The sequence below is a fragment of the Dendroctonus ponderosae genome, unplaced genomic scaffold (assembly GCF_020466585.1).
Source record: "Dendroctonus ponderosae isolate FM_Combo_2020 unplaced genomic scaffold, Dpon_F_20191213v2 Dpon_F_20191213_5, whole genome shotgun sequence".
Taxonomy (NCBI): Eukaryota; Metazoa; Arthropoda; class Insecta; order Coleoptera; family Curculionidae; genus Dendroctonus; species Dendroctonus ponderosae.
The window spans coordinates 11,529,671-11,550,197 of record NW_026018715.1 but is presented as its reverse complement, the minus strand read 5'-3'; the positions used below and the strand labels follow the sequence as shown (position 1 = coordinate 11,550,197).

Genomic DNA, 20,527 nt, shown 5'->3' with positions numbered 1-20,527 from the left:
CTTGCACAAAACGACGATAATTTTTCTAATTTCATAGATAACAGAAGACTGTATTTTTTCTACATAACCCCCCCTGACTTTAAAGCTGGATCCGCCCCTGCTTCCAGGTGCACTCAGAACATTGCACAATCACTGACACTTTCCCAGGCACCAAATAAATACCGTCTATATTCCTACCACGTATGTAAGATCACATTAAACCCATGGGTTACTGAACACCGGTATAAATTGAGCAGGAGTTAATTAACCGAATACGAGAAGCTGCTCGAGAAGAGTGCATAACAAAGTGATACACAGGCGCTGGTTTGAAGTTAGAGACTCAAATATATGTTTGTGTAATTTGTAAACAAATCCTAAAACACCGCCAAACAACACGTCCAGAGGATCACCCTGTATAATAAGCAAAGGAAATTAAATTCCCCTTTAGGAATGGTAAAATAAAACACTGGTAGATATTGAGATTGATTTTTCACTGGCGGTTTGCTTACATGTATGCTCAGTAAAATGATCCTAAACACGCCCTTATTAAATCTATACTGGAAAAACCTCCTATACTATTATGGAATTATTTACAATAAGAGTGTGTTGCAAGTAGACCATCTAACTAAACATTTAGTTAATTAGCACTTAAAGCTATTCATTAAAAGCTACCTAATATAGAGCAAAATGTCTTTGGCCCAAAGTTAAAATGTCTCATCTCCTGCCAAAGAATACCTACTACTTATATTTTTTCCATTACAATCTGCATATAATCTGAACAACATTTGCATACATTCTATGTACAGTAGGGGTTGAAATTGCTTTGGACTACGAACTAGGTTCCTATTTATTTATATTATTACTGGGATTGGAAGCTCCGCAATTTCCAGACCTCTCGTTTACGTTATCATATTGACTAAGATTGTCCATATTGTGATTTTCCGATCTGCCCGAATCAGCCGTTGTCTGATTGGTATTAATGGTGGTTGGGTAATTGTTTGTAATGGGTGTGTAGATGGGCATGCCCCTCTGCAATGGAAACGTTCAAGTTTCGCCCAAAACATTCCGTAAATCAACCGTTTACCTGAATATTCATGTCCCGCCTTATTTCCGGATGCGCTTGCATCACCAGCATGGGCCCGATTTCTTCCTCCTTGATTACGCAGTCACATTCCAATTCCTCACAATGAGGACATTTATCGATCAGATCCGATTTGACGGAGTTTTTCAGTTTCTGCAGGCAAATATTGCTTTGATTTTTCAACTCCAAGTTCCACTCGATTGATACAAACCTCCATTAACGTTTTCCCAGGCGATTGGAAAATAACGATTATCATGTAAGCAGGAATGCATATGATGGAAAGCGAGCAAATTATCCAGCCAATCACAATGGCCCATTGAGGGTAGTGGTAGGCACCGTTGTTGTAAGTGGGGGGCTCGTAATCGATGATCAAAAACACCCATAAGGCGAAAATCATTAATGGAGTTATCACCTGAAATGCAACAATGACACTGTTTAGAGCTAGAAAAACCAAAGATCTTTTAACGGGAAGACAGTGAAAATTCAACTGTTTTTCATACAGAGTGTTCCTAAGTTCTGGCACCAAAAACTGGCAGCTGATTTCTTGGTTTATGCAGCCATGGAACATCAACAAGGTTTTCGAGTCCGAAAAAATTAGTTGCCAGGGCCGAAGACGTTTTCATTTAGAATTTGTTTAGTCTCTAGAATATGTTTCGTTAACCGCAAAATTTTCCAGATAAATGGGAAGAGATGATCCAAGTACCCACTTTTACGCCTTATTCAAAGGTGATGGGCATTTTTTGCAATTATCCCCTGTTTTCCCAAAAAAATCATAAAAGTTAAAAAAGACTTTAAACGGTCTAAAAGCGCGAAAAATTCATCAGTTTCAAGACGAAATCCACGTACCAGCCAGCACATTTTGATGAAACAACCCGGATGTCTTCCGGTCATCGTTTTAACGTTTTGGCTCAGCCTAAAAGCGCCGTAAAACCACGCAATGGCTATCACCTCAAAAAAGGCCAAATACATTATGGATATTGAGGCCGCATAATGATCAATCAGCTGGAAAAAGTAGATGCCACCCTGAAACGAACAGAAAAATGAAAATCAAAACTCCAACAACTAGGAAAACATTGAAAAATCACCTGAGTAACATTGGGTAAACCACATAAGAAGGAAATCACACAGATGATCAGCACCAAAACCTCGTGGCACATCAAGTGCTTCTTAATCCAGCCAGGAAATCCGTCTTGGATCGATGTCACCACGACTTCCACAATGGCAAACTAAAGAAAAAATCTGAATGAGATTATTTAAAATCTGCAAAATGAACATGTCTGTATTACTTGGCTGTTTAAGGCCAGGCAGATGAGCATGAAGAAGAAGAACACGGCCCATAGTTGGGATGTGGGCATTTTTGCCATCGTCTGAGGATACACCACGAATATTAATCCAGGACCTAAAAAAAAGTAAATGCAATCGAAAATTTTTTTGCAATTAATTAAGTACTTAATGAGTTGCCAAAGCCACGCCTCTCTAAAATAACTATTCTAACAATGTGATAGATTCAATAAGGAATGGAAAACTGGTCAATATTGAGCGTTTCTCCGGAAAGTTCTTAATCAAGAATTAATATTCCTACTCAACCTGTAAGGAACTGAAGATCTTTACTTGATCGGAAAGAAGGCGAACTAATTAAATATTAATTATTTAGGACGCAAGACCAACTTAGTTCTCAAGCTTCCGTAAAAAATTGGCTACGAAAACGCGCTTTAAATCCTCGTCTTACTGGTTTTTAACTCGCGAAAATGAGAAGATTTGCTAGATTCATCGAAGTGGCACGTTGCAGTTTTGGTAGATTTTTGGGTGACCTAAAGACCCAAAATGGTTGTTGTTTAGCTCTAGTCACCCTGTATTTATTTTGCGAGTTCAATATCTGATTGATTTTTTTCGCCATCATTTTTCAACCTACACTTTTGAGTCATTGGCGCAATGAATGTACATTTCACAAAAGTTCCAAATATTTGACTCACCGATAAAAAAGTCTGGTTGTAATTTTGGGATTAGCGCCGAGGAAAGTCATCATGAGTCACTATTCTTACTATATTTTTCAAAGTCCATGGCTTACCATCATCAATTACATCCTCAATGCTTGTTCCCTGCTCATTGGCGATATTTCCAATGGTTGCAAATGCAAAAATGCCCACCATCAAACTGGTGATGCCATTCACGAGCCAAACAGCGATCGTATCGTGCAGAATACTGTTATTGTACTTGTTGTAACTGGCAAAGGAAATCATCGATCCAAAAGCGCAACCCATCGAGTTGAACGTTTGGCTGGCTGCATTTACCCACACCTGGAATACATTAGTTTCATATTTTTTAGAAACTGTGACAAAAAAAACCAGAGAAAAATTCACAAGTTTGCACATGCACAGTCGTTAGAGCTTGTAAAATTCAAATTGTTGAAGATTTTTGCGCGTGTTTAAGTGCGTAGCTAAACTTCAGGCGGGGCTTTCTGAGTGATTTCAAGAAGAACATTTTATAGAAGAATGGGTTCTTAAATGCCTTCTATTCAATATACAGGGTGTCGAAATAAAAAGGAATGCAAGTGGAAGCAGTAGTCTGTTTCAACACTCATGTGATAAAGTAGAAGGCATAATTCTTTGTCTGTTTTGAAGAACTTTTCCAAAATTGGTCTCCCTCTCGTCATGTCTTTATCGCAAACTCTCCCTAATGGCTAAATAGTGGTGGTTTATTAATAAGCTCAAATAATTTAATTTTAATTCTCTTGTCTCCACCCGCGCTGTTTGTTCCCCTGTAAGAATCCTGAGAAGTTCACTTCAAATAGTTCAATATTTTCATTTCGCGAATTTTGTGAACGGCGGAATTTCCAAACGCTGGTAGGATTAGAGTGCACTTGTTACGGGAAATTAAACTTTCTTGCCTTACTTCAGAAGAAAAAATCCAAATAAAATGTATTTGTCGCCCGGACCAGATTGTGCACTCCCAAACCATGTCTCTCATCTCTGCAGTTGACTGTTGTTTTTCGCATTTGCTTTGAATCACCCTGTATATTTTCATACGGCAAACTACCTCCAAGTGTTCTGGTAAAAACACCCTCTTAAATGTTCGTAATCTTTAAGAAACGTCCACGACTTGCTTCGTAAATATACAGGGTGTCTCGGAGCATCTGGGTTAGTTTGGGAACAATTTCGGTTAGAACATCTTCCCTGATAATTTTCTGTCTTCCATAGACAGCAGAAAAAAAAACAGAAAAATGGGAAACTCATATAAACAAATAATTTTTAACGGTAAGGAAAACGAGAGGGATGATTTTTTTTGGTGAAAGGCCTAAAAAATTATATTTCGCAAAAATGTTTCCTTAGCACTTTTCCTTAGTTTAAGCTTCAAGTTATCCAAAAATATTTTTCTGCTGTTGTTATCATACAGGGTGTTAGAAGCTTTCCAGTACCACGCGAACTCAAGCAGCAAAATGAGTTTGAAAGGCACAGCGCTTTTCAGGGGCCTTTTTGTATAATTCACTTAAAAATACTGACGATCTGGAGGTCTTTAACGCGAAAAATTACAAGATACATTTATAGCTTTGTAAAAATGTTACAAACATTTCTTTCAGCGTCGAATTCTAGACAAAAACAAAACAAAATTTCTCCTGTTTTTCCCCGAAAACCGTTAAGGTTTTCTCCTAAAGCCGTAACAAAACTAAACGTTTTTAATCGAAATCGCTAGAAACCATTATGTCAAAATTTATTTTGCTAGAAAATTCGCCTCATTCATCGGTTTGCAGGAAACTTTAGGAAACTCTTTGCAGCATCGAATTTCGCACAGAAACCAAATAATTTAATTCAGTTTTTTACCGAAAGTAATTAAGATTACCTTAAAAAAGTGATTTGGAAAATTCGCCGCCCCCATCGCTCTGAATATTTGTAACGTTCCTTTAAATTTTCAGGTCATTCCAGTTTTAACCAAGTTTATTTTAAGCAATTCTTTCTACGTAAAAATCGCATTATTTTTACATTTTTCTTAAAATACTGATAATCTTTTCTGTGAAAAATATTAAGATAAACTTTATTTGAACACTCGCCTCCCTAACGGCTTTGCAAAAATTTTTGGAAAACTTTTTGCTGCTTCGAATTATGGACAAAACCCTAATAATTAATTTTGGGTCTTTTCTCAAAAATATTTTCCCCAACTGAAAAAGCGACAGTTTATAATCATTATAACTCTTGGAAACTGGGGTTTCTTCACTTTTAGGTCAATATTTCTAAACAACACTGTCTCTAAATAGAAAAACCGCATTTGTTCTAACGTTTTACTGTAAAATACTGGCAAGCTGAATCTTTTATGCAAAAAAAATGAAGAGATCGACTTTACAAGAAAACTCGTCGACTTTCTTTGGACTCAGTTTTGTTGGTGGGAAAATCTAGATGACTTTTTTTAGTTGTTTGAACAAAGTAGTAAAACGTTACTCAGAAAAAATGTTGATTAACTTGTTTTTTAGATGTGAAAATTCCAGTCTCGGGTCTCGTAAAGCTTTAATAAATGACTTATAATTCATTAACCGATGACTCGTCAACTCAAGAGCGCAACTCAACACAGTGTTACCCAGGCCTAGACCGATGTCTCTGTAGACATTTTTTCATAGGAGCTTATCATGTTATTCTGGCACCCTGTATATGTATAGCATCGGAAAGCCTGCCCAAATTTTCCGGTACACCCTGTATGCGAACTAAGTGGATTATACAAGCGCTAATGACTGAGCTTTTGTGTTTTTTGCATATTTTAAAAGGCTCACCTTGGCATCGAGTAACAATTCGAATTTGGGCTTGAAAAAATAGCGCATCCCCCTATCAGCCCCTTCCAGAGTGAGTGACTTGATCAGTAAAACGATAATGATGATAAATGGCACTGTTGCTGTGAAATATCGCACTTTTGCCGAGGATTTTATGCTTTTCCAAATGCCGAAATAAATCAGTACCCAAGCGCATATAAGGCAGGCCACTAGTTCCCATCTGAGTATGTCGAAGTCTTCTATTCCGCTGCCGATTTGCAGCACTTTTCGACTAATGGAAATAATCAGAATCGGGCAAAATTGCAATTTTCCCACCCTCAGTTCAACTCACTCATAAAACTCTTCAGCTGGACTGTGCGTGTTCAGAGGCTTCGAAATATTCGCACTGTATTTCGATGCCGCCCAACAATACTGGGTGTTCCATCGGTGCGTACAATCGTCCCACGGCTGTTTCGTTCGAAACGAAGTAAAAAAGTAATATACACCGTAAGCTATTATCACACTGTAATAGGTTGACATTAGGAAAGATATTACTACACTACCTAGTCCAGTACCTAAAAGTTGAGTCAAACACCAGTCAAACCAAATGCCCCTTACCTTTAAACCAATCACTTACCTTTAAATAATGGACATAAATGCCCCAACGCACCAATGGGACCTCGCCCAGTAAATTGCCCAACTGCTAGTTCCATGTATAACATGGGACCCCCAATGAAGACCATTATGATAGTGTAGGGGATCAGAAATACTCCTATAACAACCAAAACTCATTATATCACAAGGGTTTCGGTTCTGAAATTCGAGAATTTTTATCAAGTTCGGTGATGAAAAGAATGGATTTGAATTTGGCGCCGCAATTGACCAAGTTAATAAGACGCACCATAGCCATGGCAACGCAGTTGTCAACATTGAATCCACGTTGCAGATGTGCAGTGTCCAAACAGATCAACTTTTCGCGTCATTTTCCGAATTTTTACTCGAAATATCGATTCTATTTCTTGTTACGTTCTAATTAATCAAGATCTAAAGTGAATTTTCGCAAATTCCTTTGCCAGAGCGTCAAAGTAAGTAAAAGTAATGTTTGCTTTAAGTACATATACTGTTTGTTGGTTTGGTTGTCGTTGCCTGGCAACCAACGCGCGCCAAATTCAAAACGTTGCAATCACGCGCCAAATTCAAAAAGTCTGATTTTTTTAGGCTTTTTTCGAAATTTGCATCTTGATTCCGTATTTTCTGCGATAAGTGCTGGTTAAACCCAATTAGGCAAAACCGTCATCTCCCAGCTTAGTTCATTGCAAAATCCTTATTAGCAAAATAAACGCATTCATACGAAGAATACAGAATTGCGTGAACAATTTCAAAGAACATCACGTTGTTTGCATAGGATACAGCCGCAGATCCTTTTCCTATTACTATAAGATCTACGTGTTTTCATATAATAAATGAGCTGATTAATAGCCACATCCTTTCGCTTGTGTCATCTATTACTATTACAGGATGTCGAATGTGCGTTAACGTAGCCATATGCCATCGTTTGAAAATTTAATTGATACCATTTTCCGATCGGATTTTATCTAGTAAGTACACACATGTATGTTTCAGAAACCTTGAAATCGGTAGTAAATTACATTTTGCCAAACCGTACAGTAACAGTACTTTTCAAAAGTTTTAAAGTGATTCACACATAAACAGGTAAAAGTATTGTGAGTCATTTTTTTCAAGAACAATTCATATAGTAGTAGGTTGTTAGTTCAATTTTATGGAAATATGTAGTTGGTTTTGATAAAGGAATATTTGTACCCATTTTTGTGAAATAATTTTGCTTGCTCGAATGCAAATTTAGCAGTAATTGGAATAACTACTTAAAATGCTTTGCTCCGATAATTTTTTAATTCAATTTAGAAAAATCTTTTGAAGAAAATACAGAAAAATAAACATTTTTTCTTCTATTATAAGTGCATCATAGTTTCGAAAACTATTTTCGTAGATAACTCGCTATCTTTGCATTCCATACGTGATTTTTTCATTTCATTATCGCTTTGTCTTGACCATTTTTGTAATTTTTGCAAAGTTTTGCGACATTTCAAGAAAACAAGCTTCTAAAACTCAAAACCAGCTAAAAGTGAAAAACATTCAGTGTGAAAGATCTTTTAGTGTTCGGTTTTATCACTATCATTTCTCAAACGTTGTGGTTTCGAAAAATCGATTTGAGCAACAAATCAATTTTTGACAATTTTTTAGGAAATAAATTAAAAACGAGTGAAGTTTTTCGTCTGCGAAAATCGCCCCAAATATTTGCAAAATAAATTTCTGAAACTTAGTTTTTTTAAGGTTTATTTTTAACTATCGAAGTCAATCAGTTCACACCTATTTTATTAAATTTACTTCAAAACAGGCATTCTTAAAATATTTGCAACATTTATGAATGGTTTATTGGTTCTGGAAATAAACGCGACACAATTTGGCCCTAAAAAGAAAATTTACTTCTTTTTGTTGAGGAACAATCCTTTAAAATTCGCCTCTAAAAAGTCTTTTGGCAATGCTTCCGAATTATGGTGTATGAAAGTATTAAGGTACCTGCTAAGAAATCTCTAAAACATTTTTGCGTGGATTGCTTACAGTTAGGGCCAGTTTTGACTCAAAAGGTTGATTCCTGTTTTGACTTTTTTTTAATTTTCTTGCTAAAAAGCCCATTCCAGCCCAAATTTTGCACTTTTTTGTCTCTTGGTTATTTTGCGAAAAACGCGATGCTTTTGAGGAAAATAGTAGTCAAATGCGCGTGAATATTTGCATACATTTCTACGACTGCTTGCCGATGTCCGTTGATTTTTCAAAAAAAATTAAAGACGATTATGTTTTTAAGATCCGAAGTTTCCCGGGCACCTTATATGTATTTAAAATAAGTTCTTCTTCTTATGGCCGGACTTTTTGGGGAAAATAGTAAGTAAATAATGAAGATTCTTACCTCCTCCACTCTTGTAACATAAATAAGGAAAGCGCCATATCGAGCCCAATCCTACACTGTATCCAATACAGGCCAAAACGAATTGCAATTTGTTTGACCAATGCTGCCTTCTAGGTTTGATGTAAATACTATCTTCATCTTCGCCGCTTCCATCATCACTTTCATCGTCATACACGTATTCTTCTGGTGGTCTGAAACAGAACATTTTCACATTATTATTCTTAGTTTGTTCCGTAAAAAATGAGAAAAAAATTATAAGACAGTGAACAAACAAGAATATAAATTCGAGCATCAAATTTAAAATATTTAGGTGCTCTGCGATAAAATACAGGATATTTCCTTTGGCGAAGCATGACGCAAAGGTTTGTTCATTTCAAACGTTTAAACATTTTCCAATGAAAACTAAATTATGATGATTTACTGTCGTGTTTGTGAGCGAATTCTTTGTTGCAGTCCCCAAAAAGCCCTACAGCGAAACAAATTGAGGAATCTGTTAAATAAATTAGATAATTGCGGTACATTCATCCTAATTAATCTCATTACGGCACAAAAAGCAACGTTAACAGTGTCATTGCCAAAGCTGGTGCAATAGAATCCTTGATGTTGTTTGAACTAGACGAACTTGATTCCGACAGGCCGACGAAGTATTTGTAATCGTTGATAAACGCGTATGTAGGGCGAATAAAAATGAGTGAAAATCCTCATAAATAGTGTAGAAACAGTCGTGTGATTTCAATCTGGCTGAAATGTGCATTGTTGATAATTTTATATGGGTTTCCAGCAAGCAAATCTGGGTTAAGGCTCTAAATGATTGATGTAAGCAAAGTCTACTGAATATATTATGTTCACTTTGTTATTGGATTCTATGCAAAGTGGTTCAGAACTATGGGATTAAAACTTGTTCAGTGCCAAAAAAGATGATTTCTCAAAATAAAATTCAAGTCTAGATATCGGCAATCAATATCTCATGTATCTATTGAAAGGCTATTGAAGAGAGGAGCTAGACACACGGTCTAGTTATTGCGAAATTACCTCATGATAACTGCGGTGCAGAAGCAAAGTAAAAAAATGTCCAAAGATCAGGAATTTAATGCAAATAAACTTATCAATGGATTCTACTCAAATTTACTCCAGAACGCCAGCGAAGCTTTCTTTAAAGGCTGTCTTAGAGAGCGATTGGAGATTAGGTCTAGTTATTGACAAAGGGCCCCTTGAACTCTGCGGTAACTAAATGGCGAATAATAAGAAAATCGACTTATTTAGCTCAAACTCACACAGCAATAAAACCGAAGCTTCCGGTCGAGGTTGGTAGAAAAATCTTAACACTTCGTCGTGTTATTGAGAAATTGATTCTTGAAAACTGTAGTGTCGGAATGGCGATTAGTCAAAAACCGTCCAGATCAGGATTTAATTCCGCGGAAACTGATCGAAATATTCATCTCTAATTCACACAGGAATGAAAGTGACACTGAATTAAAGGGCTGAGAAAAGCAAGCAGAATTCCTTGTCTAGTTATTGAGAAACGACCTCTTGAAAACCGTGGTGCATAAATAACGCAATGACAAAAAATGTCCGAATTTTTCAGACCTAATGGGCCATCAAGACATACTTATCAAGTTCTTAGACTCAAATGCGTGCTAAAAAACGGGCAATTTTAAAAATCTAAAAGCGATTACTAAATGACTATTTTATTATTTAAACAAATTCCATTTTTCATCACATGTAAAACAACTGCTGACTGATCTTGTTTCACCTGTATGATGGTGCTAAATATAAAAGAAAAAGATTAACAACCGTATTTAAATAACGCAAGGTAAATAGTCGAATAATTCAAATGCAAAGGCAAGTAATTTATATTTAATTGGCCTCATAAATTAGCAATAGAGCCAAAAGTCCTGGTGGAAAATTACTTTTGACGCAAAAAAATGCCGGCATACCTGATAGATTTTCCAAAACTTTCAAGCGGGCGCAGTCTTTTCGGTACGATGTATTCCATGCTTCGCATTTTTCCTTGGAAATAAAGTAGAGGATTTTCACACCAACACTAACCACAGATGTAATGAGAGTGTTAATATGAAAATCTCCTGACAAATTGTATGGGACGTGCTATTTAGAATATAGTCATTTATTATTTAAGCAAATAAAGATTCATTGGTCAACAGTATTCTCAAAATTCATCAGCTCGGTAAGGTAATAAGTATGTTTGCCAATTAGTTTAGATTTGAAGTTTTGTCAAATTTCCCAGTTGCGTTGTTCAGAAAACGTAAAATTGATCTTAAGACTCTCATTGAAATTTAGTGGAACCTTTAACCCAGCTAAGGTTGCTGCGACTATTTATTTTCCAATTTTATAAATCTTTTAGTTGAAAGGCGCCTCATTTCAAACTATGTATGTAGATAAAACTACTGATAAACTCAGGATTTTTACCTTCGAAAAAGCTTTAGTTATTAATTTGTCATTTCGCGTCCAATCCTACACATCTCCTGCGGTCGATGACGTAGACCTTTGTTTAAACAATACGACGTTTAAATATTTGCACCTTTTGTTGAAAACAAGTCAATGGCTGGCATGTCTTATAAATAAAATGTATAAATCAAATAGTAAATTGCAAGCGCAAAGAGCGTGCCATTGTTTCGTCTCTTGGCTCCAATTGCTGATAAAAAAACTTGTGACTTTATTAAAAAAAATTAGCAATTAGCACTAACGTTGAACTGAATTTCATAGTGGAAACGAAAAACCGGGACCGTAAATTGCACGAGTTTCTCCTTAACCACACCAGCAACTCATTAGTGGCATTTCAAAGCAAAATAAAAAATGTTTGCAACCCAAAAGTACACAGGTTTTTCAAGTAGGTTTGCAGATAACTATAATTAATCCATAATTTTCCGGGGACAACCCGAATTTGCATAGTTGATTAAACTCTGTGCACTTGAGGTAAATGTTTAGCCAATTGCATTGTAACATGCGGATTTATTAAACTACGTTAGGCAATTTAATTGAAAAAAACCTGCTTGTTGCTAATCATGTAAGTGGTTATCTTAACGTTAATTTAAACGCTACAGAGTGGCGGTTTGAATCGAATTCGGAACCATCACTTGGTACGCATTAATCAAAAAGCTAATCAACCTAAGCGCTTGTTTCCTGCAAAATGCCGACCTTCACCATGGCCGGAGTTTCACATTATGGTTGGTTAAATGAGGATTTTGCTTTTCTGGCTTTGGTGACAACAGGAAAATTGCTTCAGATGGAGGTAAAAAATTAAAACCTACACCTTCGTTATGCAGCAAAATGTTCTGCAATTGCCTTGGGGCTCATTTCTCAACAAGACCTTGTTAGCAAATCCTGCTTTATCGACTGAAATTTCCTATTAAAACTACGTTACAAATACAGTTGTACCTTGAAGTTGATGGGACGCTATTGTACTTCCCAAGTCTTTCAGTAAAATAACTGTAAGTCAAGTTCTGGCCGACCATTGCAGGAATAACTGCAAAATTCAAACTGCACCTTATGCGATCTTATCAAAACTGAACCTGTTCTGAGCCGAATTATGGAAAAATCCTAATCACCCTACCGTTTGACGTGTGTTTCTAACTATATTGAGGAAAAGTGGCGAAAAAGTCCGGATATAAATCTTTACAGAATGCTTTTATTAGGATTTTCGTGCGCTAATATTAACACAACATTGTGTTATGAATTTATTGAACCGTAATGAGTAAACATAATCAATGGTAAGGTTATATTTAATTGCATAATGAAATTAATCGATGATTAACGGAACGTTTTCAACTACAACTCGGTGCAGAAATTTAGATAAATACGTCAAATATTGAAGAAGAAAACCACTAAAGAGTTAATTATTCAGAACTCAAACTCATTACTTTAGCCATGCTCGACCTGCAATAGAAAATATTATGCAAAGTATTTTAAATGATTTTGAAACTAAGTAGTATTTTTAAGTAATGGAGCCAATTTAATAGAAATTATTTTGTTTGATGTTTACATCGTAAAACTGTTCAGTATTCATTTAAATAACAGGCTGTGGAATTTTTTTTGTTACTAAAATTTAAGCAATAAAGATTAGGATGACATGCGGTTTTTCATGAGTAGGAACTTAAATCCCTATTCGTATTTATTAATTTTTAAATAATTTAAGCAGACGTTTTCCACATCTGTTAGACGCAGAGTAGAAACTGAGAGAAAAAGTGCCTAATTTCACATCAGCTTAAAAAAATTCTGATATCAAAATGTCTTAAAAATTCATACTTTCAGTGGCCCGTTTTTTCGTCTGGATCCATTTTTACACAAATGTTTCACAAAAAATAGTCGGTATATATATTAAAGTTAAGCGTGATTTTCCGGTTGTTAAAAGGTCGTCGATATGAATTTGGTCCTGACGTTTCGCTAGCACGCATGGATGTCATCATCAGATGTAAGTTCGCAAAAAATATATCTATGCCTAAATTTCTATCGACGACAACCTAATAACCGGAAAATTACGGTTGGTTTTCGATATACAATCTATTTCTCCACAATTGCCAAAAATAGTTTTTCTTGCAAATTTAACAAATTATTCTCTTTCAGTATTAATTTGCGTTCATTTGCTATTTGGCCTCATTTTTCTCACTTCATCTGCGTCTTTTTTCGCGGCCCATTTATGTTTTTCCTGACTTGCCTTTGAATCTTGAAAAACATTTTAAAACAAATCTTCATCTGCAAAATTTTACTCCAATGGCAAAAATTAGTTGTACTTTTCTTCTTGCAAATTTAACAAATGATTCTCTTTCAGTATTAATTCACTTCGTCTGCGTTCTTTTTCATGGTTTATTGTTCTTCGCTTGCCTTTGAAACTTTGAGTACCTTTTAAACAAATCTTTATTTTCAGTATTTTTCAAAAATGTTGACTTAGATTTTCTATTCCGTTTCACCTCGTTTATGATTAGGATTAAAATTGATTGCAACATGAATGTCACACAAGACTGTGGAAGACAGATAATAAAAAAAATTATAACCGAAGGTGTGATGATGATTCAATGTGTGAATTCAGTTGAATGTTTCATCAAATAATATTAAAAAGCTGCTGATCTATAAAGCGATTTAATCCCCAAGGGATATTTGGATAAGAGATAAGGTTTTATAGGCAATCAAGTGATTACCAACCGAAGTCGGAAAATTTGTGGGCGTTAAAACTCCTAGCTCTGGTCTGCATGACAATTTTTGATCAATTCTTTGGACTAATGAATAATTCAAAATACATCGACTATAAATGTCGTTTAGTGCCATCAGGAATATGCCTTCCATTGTTCACCGGTAGCAGCTATTGGTTTGCTTGCCTTGTTACATAAATCATTTTTCTACGAAGACCCGGCCGAAATTTAACAATCATTTGTATACTCACGTTGGAGGATTGACGATGTTGAAGAGCTCCACTGGCGATGTTGGGACTCTTCGAACAATCATTTTCTTCCCGTCAGTTGATCCCATACCAACAGACGCCCATGATCGCACTGAACCAGCATCAGAAAACGGCTTCTGAGTCATGCTCATGCCATAACCCGAGTCTACACTACTGGGTGGCTTGCTGGAATGTTGACCTGAAGGCGAGAGGAAACTTTTCGTAGAATTCTCTCGAGCAAACCAGAAGATCTCACCTTGCATGTCGCTCATCACATGATGGTAATTCTTCAGCGATCTTATGCTGGGGTCTCGGCGAAAATTCGGGCTGCTGATGCTGGAAACTAAGGGCGAGCCATTCGTGCTAGCGCTAGCACTAGTGGACGGTTGATTTCCATCTAGCTGATGTTTAAACCTGTTCGTCCGCCTTAAAGAGCCTGCCGGGCTGGAGTCAGTTTGCACGTTTTCAGTGAGTCTTTTGTTATCTAATACTGTTGACGCAGCTGCTTCTGAAGTCCTCAGTTCTTTCATTTCAAGCCTTTCGTCTTCGTCTTCTGATTAAAAAAACTCTGGATTGTACGGATAAATGAGCGTTCAATGAACGGATCTAGCAGTTAAGAAGAAGTACTTGAAGAAGCAGAACGAAAGAGTGAGGAGAAGTGCAAAGAACGGATGTAAATAATGCTAAGCTTGAAAATGATTGGAGTTCCATTAAAGCAAATCTTGAAATCTCGAAAATAAGAAATATTTCCAAACCTGAGCTGCGTTGAAAATCACTAACAATTTCGCAATTTTACTATCGCAACATTTGCCAGCTGTATTGATTGCTCGTAAAGCTCTACCAAACCTTACGTACTTAACGCTAACATCCTCACCTTGAAAGTTATGTAGTTATCACATTACTAAACAGCAAACTATGTTAAATGACAAATTATTACAATTTCGCTATTAGTCTAAGTAGCACCATTTGAGGCTCTTAGAGAGCAAGTCATGTTGAAATTTCGTGGGAACTTGCATTTTTTGAAGGTTTTTCGAAAAACGATCCAAAATTTGCCACAGGCAGGATATTGGACCGAAAACTCAATTGCAGTTTCTTTGTCTGCCCTCAATATGGCTCATAATGAGCTGATGGTTAAGAAAGGCCTGAAAGACCATAACGGTCTGAATCAGTTATTCCAATTAGAAAATAACACCAAAACTGAATGTTCTAGATGTAACACTTATTGTGGCTCAAATAATGTAGAGAAAATAGTAAAAAACGAACAATGTGGCATGAATTGTGATTATGCAAAGACAATGAAAAAAGCTGAGACGAGACAAGGAACCAACTAAAGAAAAATTAAGTCAAAAACCTAAGTAGTGTTCGAATTTGTAATTTATGAGAAATGTATTGCAGACGACACCTTAATGTTAATAAAAAAATGCTCAAAAATTGACAAAGAGAATATAAATGAAAGGAATATTAAAGAACCAAGGCTAAAATGTTAAATAAATTAGTTTTGCTTGCAATCAATGAATCAACCGGATCAAAGTAATCGCCGTGAATAATCGATAATGAATTAATAATTAGCCCAATTAATAATTAAGAAAAAACAACGTGAAGTGACTTTTTCAAGTGCGTTGAATGGATGTATGAACAAACAAAGCAACAAAGTTCAAATATCAAAGATAATAATACCAATAACTGCTATGTTGAGAATTACTTCATACAAAATACTATGATATTGAAAATGTAAAACGGACGATGAAGCAAGGGAGAACAAGACAGTTAAAGCGAAAGATTGAAAAATGTTCCAGATAACCAAAAGAGAATAAACATCGATGAAAATGGTATTTGCAATGTTCATTAGAAGTTCCTGTTGAGCACAAAAGATATATTTTAATGATCAAACGATCCTGAAGTAATTAAAACTGTTAGGTTTTTGGGGGTTTACGACCGTCCATGAAACTAGTTTTTGGATTAGTAGTTTGAAAGAAGTTTTCTGGAGGAAATTTCACCAATTTCGAAAAATGTATTTGCTTTTTAACTATCTGTAAATTGGTAACTGGTTTTTTAAATTGCCAATCTATGAGTCATAATCAATAAATGAAGCTAGAGGAATAAAATGGGACTTGAAAAACAAATAAATCAAAATATGCAGACGTTGGAAATGTAGGCAGCTGAAGAAAAATATAAAAACTTCTTTCAGCAGCGAAATTAATTAAAACAGTGAACAACAAATTATTATTTGAATTAATAAAAAGGAAAAAGCAAAAGGAGGAATTATGGACAGAAACACAAAATGTACAAAACCATTAATTTGACCAGTAAAATTTAAATAGAATTGAAATAAAAATCTAACTATTTTTGAGAATATCATTACCTAATAAATATTGAAGCAAAGAAGGAGGGAATGTTTAGAAGGGTTTATCGGTTGCAATTTACCTGTTACATCTTATACAATCACCCCGAACCCAAAGAGACCGGTTTGATTTGAAAATAATGGCCCTCTGCATGCTAATGGGATATAAATGTACTTAATCTTAATGCAACAATTGCTTCAACAGTACACGCAACCTAACAAGTGCCCTGAATTAATAAATTCAACCACTGAAGAGTAATTGTGTATAAAATGCACGAGATTCGCTACAGTTAACTGTGTTTATATTCTACTAGTTTTATGACCAATTTATACACAACTACACATTACTTTTCAGCCATTGGCGTAAAATTTGAATTAGTGCGTGCTTACCTTGTGATTCTGAACTGTTATCATCATCACCAAAATCGTTCTCCTCTGGAACCGTTTGCACGTCACTTTTCAAAGCGAAAGCTCGTTTCCCCAATCGCATCGATTGCTTTTCATCCCCCATTCTGTTCTGTCTGTTGACCGCGTTAAACTGGATATTGAGAGGCGTTTGAGCCGGTACCGAAGACATTTTTTTTGTTTGGTTTCGAGCTCAATTGGAAAATTGTCCGTGCAATTTGTTTATTATATTGTCGTTATTTTTCGGACTCGTAGCCTGTTGTTATCGTAATGATAGCACTCTTGTTGTGATATTGTAGCTTGTCAGGGTCATTCTTTGGATATCGTCTGATGACACGGGTCATGGTTCTGTAATATGAGAAATCATCAAGGGAAAGAAAAATGCTTTTTTTGAAGTTGTAGGGGAATATAAGTTCTGGCAACAACGATTTTCTTATTCAGATTTTAATTAGTGTTTCATCAAAAGGAAAAACATTCTTGTTTGTTTTAAATTTGGCTGTTTTATGAATATTTTAAAGTTCAGGATCAAAGATATTAGCGTTGAAGGATCGAATCAGAATGGATGTCTATTTCTAAGCTCGTAGAACTTCTCTTCCATTGCGAAGATAATTTTATAGTTAGAAGCGTTTTGAGCCATTTTAGGTTCTGAGCTATTTTAGTTTTCTTAAAAAAATGGAAAACTGGATAAAAAAATTACATTTCTCGGATGGGGTTTGTGTGCTCACTAGCTTGTCTTCAGCCGCAAAAGATTGCTGTAAAAGTTTTATTTTTAGTTTTATGAAAAGACCATAAAATATCATATTTTTCACTTCTTACGGTTTCCTAACATTTCGGTCTATGCTACGAACTTTTACTCTGAAAATCTGAATTTTTTAATCATTAAAATTCATCCCTGTGTTTAAGCTGAGAAAACAAGATTTAAGTAACGATAAATTACATTTTATGAAAAATTTTATTTTTAATCTCACTTTTTTTTTCGGCTCAAAAACATTGTTTTTTTTATTGTTTCATGAAAATTTCGAAGTTCAGGTCCAAAGATATTAGAGGTAAAAGATCGAAGCGGCTCAAAAGAGCTCATCATTTTTCCTCATCAGAATGGTCTAGCTTATCTATTTCTGAGCTCGTAGAATTATCTCTCCGTTGCGAAGAAAATTGTATAGTTTGAGGCATTTTGAACTATTAGAGTTTTTCAGAAAAAATTGAAAATTGGCTAAAAGTTTACGTTTATCAGCTGGGTTTTGTGTGCTCAATGGCTTGATTTCAGACGCGGAAGATTCTAACTGACCCAGAAGTTTTTCATAAAGATAATAAAAGACGGATTTCCAGATTTTACACTTATTAGGGTTTGTTTATGGTGCCAACTTTTCCAAAGTCTAAATTATTTTACCCTTAAAACATCTTTTGGGAGCTAAACTCCAGTTTTTTAACCGATAAAACATTGTTAAAACATAAATGAGATTTTGCAAAGTTTTCTGAAGCTCTGCCAAAGGTTTCACTGCTGATTCACAAGCTACTTTCAATCTTTGCTGAATTAAAATTATTTTGAATTTTCTGCAAATTTTCCTCTATTATACTATTTGATTGTTCGCTAGATGGTTGTTCTGATAAAACGATGATCGTCGCTTTAGGTTTCGAGATATTACTGCAATCAATTAATTTATCTAATGAATCAAATATTTTACCTATTTACGATGCAAAAGCTTTCGTTATTGCCAATGCAAAATACTGTACTTTCAGGAAAAGACGTTCTTACATGTCAGAAACTGTTTCAAATATACAGTCGGTTCATGGAAACGATTTTTTTAGCATTGAGACCCTTATTTTATAGCAGAAAAATAGACCATTCTGTTTAGTCACTGTGTAGTTTATCTTACCAAAATATAGCGTGTTACACTAAATTGGTCATTACGACTAGTGCGTTATTTTCGAAGGTTTGAGAGCCTTAGAAAGATTAGTTTCAGTACGAAAAGTGCATGGGTTGTAAACTGATTCGGATCCTATAAGGCTTCTGTTTAAACGCGAAAAACCAGGAAAAATTTCCCATTTTTTCATTTGTCCGAGGAAATTCGCATCATTTTAGTTACATTTCTGGATAATATCTGTGAAATTGCCATTTCAAGTTGCATAAATGAACATACATATTAAACGAGCTGGGGTGCATTATTAATTTTTTTTGCCATTTCGTCAACTTTTGAGTTGAGCGAAGATTTACGTTCCTAAATCAACTTCTCAGTCTGAACACTTCACTTTTTGAGTAAATTTTGAAGAAAAAAGTGCGTGTTTCATCCTTATGCGTAGTGTAGATGCGACTTTTTTCTTCATTAAAAAAAAAAAAACTGAAAGTTTGGGTTCGTTTTGCAAGTATTTTGACACCCGATAAAGTATTTGACTATTCAACATGAAAAGTGACTCGGATTCTATAAATTTTATAAAATCTACAAAGCAAAGCTGAGTTCTTTATCTAAGGAAACTTTGAACATCAGTCGCATATTTTGCCGATTCCTTATTCTGCCCGAAAGTTTGTTCGATTTCTAAATCTTCTGCTCCAAAAAACTTCAAGTTCTTTTAGATATTTTGACGAGTAAAGTAGGTACATGGACATCCATATCCGCATATAGAAAACCTCGTTGGAAATCCCCCGTAGAAATATAGAATAATTAGCGAAAAAAGCACAGCAATGCTTGATTGAACAATTAGGTAAAACTAAGTACATTTGCGACAAACCGACAACGGCAAACATGAAAGGATTGCCATAGTCTCCATCCAGCCGACTTTATTATTCGATGTGAATGTAATTATTTGATAATTCTAAAGCGTTTGTAGTGAGTTCACCCAGTGTGATGAATGCGGTAATTAACGTTAAAGTTCAAAGTATCGAAAAACCCAACATGACCTCAAAGTGGAAATGAGAACTTTACCTTAAGTAAGTTGGATCATAACGATGTCGGGTTGTCCAGCATTGAATCAAACACCGGATGACAACGTGTAATTTGTGATTTATCGTAAACTAATCAACACAAGCAAAACAACACGCCGATGTCGAAACAACACAAGAAAAGCTGTACTGGTAGTATCAACTTTCACGGGAAGGCGGCCTGCGGTTTCAGTATACGCTGTTTGATTCCGTGCCGGCAAAAGACTAATCAACGAAATTATAAATTGTTGTTAATAATGCAATCTAAATGAGCGTCCCCCCGCTTATATTTATTTCTGTACAGGATTAATCCTATCTTTGTGGCCTTTTATCATCATCTTACGATGACGATATGGACGCCACTCAAATACTTCTGATAATGTTCTTATCATGTTTGGATTTCTATTTAATTCGCTGAATTTTCACCTCTATTTATTTTACTATTCAAATGGCAAATTATAAACTTACAAGGACGCAGTATTCATTTTTAAATTGTATACACGGTGTTCCAATGATTTGTTTAACGAAGAACGGTTTTCATGATGGTTAAAACTAATAATTTGCTTCTGGGCGATTATACGGCACTGTTTATTCATTCTTCATTCTCAAGTAAAACAAAATTAAAATTCTCCATCAGGGTACAAGCAGCACGCATAACGCGGCTTTGAGCGCACTATTTTGCAAAATTTTGATTTTC

The 20,527-nt window shown here is 35.4% G+C and overlaps 1 protein-coding gene across 2 annotated transcripts; it reads right to left on the bottom strand.

Moving 5' to 3' along the window:
* Positions 1 to 451: 451 nt before the first annotated feature.
* Positions 452 to 20,123, bottom strand: LOC109545503 (sodium- and chloride-dependent GABA transporter ine). 2 transcript variants are annotated; one of them, XM_019916249.2, is made up of 15 exons: positions 19,835 to 20,123; positions 16,902 to 17,264; positions 14,427 to 14,723; positions 14,174 to 14,369; positions 8,779 to 8,969; positions 6,430 to 6,564; positions 6,145 to 6,367; positions 5,817 to 6,084; positions 3,129 to 3,357; positions 2,347 to 2,459; positions 2,146 to 2,286; positions 1,907 to 2,083; positions 1,272 to 1,472; positions 1,064 to 1,213; positions 452 to 1,008 (listed from the first exon to the last, which is right to left on the bottom strand). In XM_019916249.2, the coding sequence occupies exons 2-15, from the start codon at positions 17,086 to 17,088 to the stop codon at positions 823 to 825; spliced, it is 2,694 nt and encodes an 897-aa protein (XP_019771808.1). In that variant the 5' UTR covers positions 17,089 to 17,264; positions 19,835 to 20,123; the 3' UTR covers positions 452 to 822. The 2 variants fall into 2 exon arrangements, with proteins under 2 accessions (XP_019771808.1, XP_048522305.1); XM_048666348.1 differs by lacking the exon at positions 19,835 to 20,123 and having other exon boundaries at positions 14,427 to 14,738; positions 16,902 to 16,976.
* Positions 20,124 to 20,527: the final 404 nt, after the last annotated feature.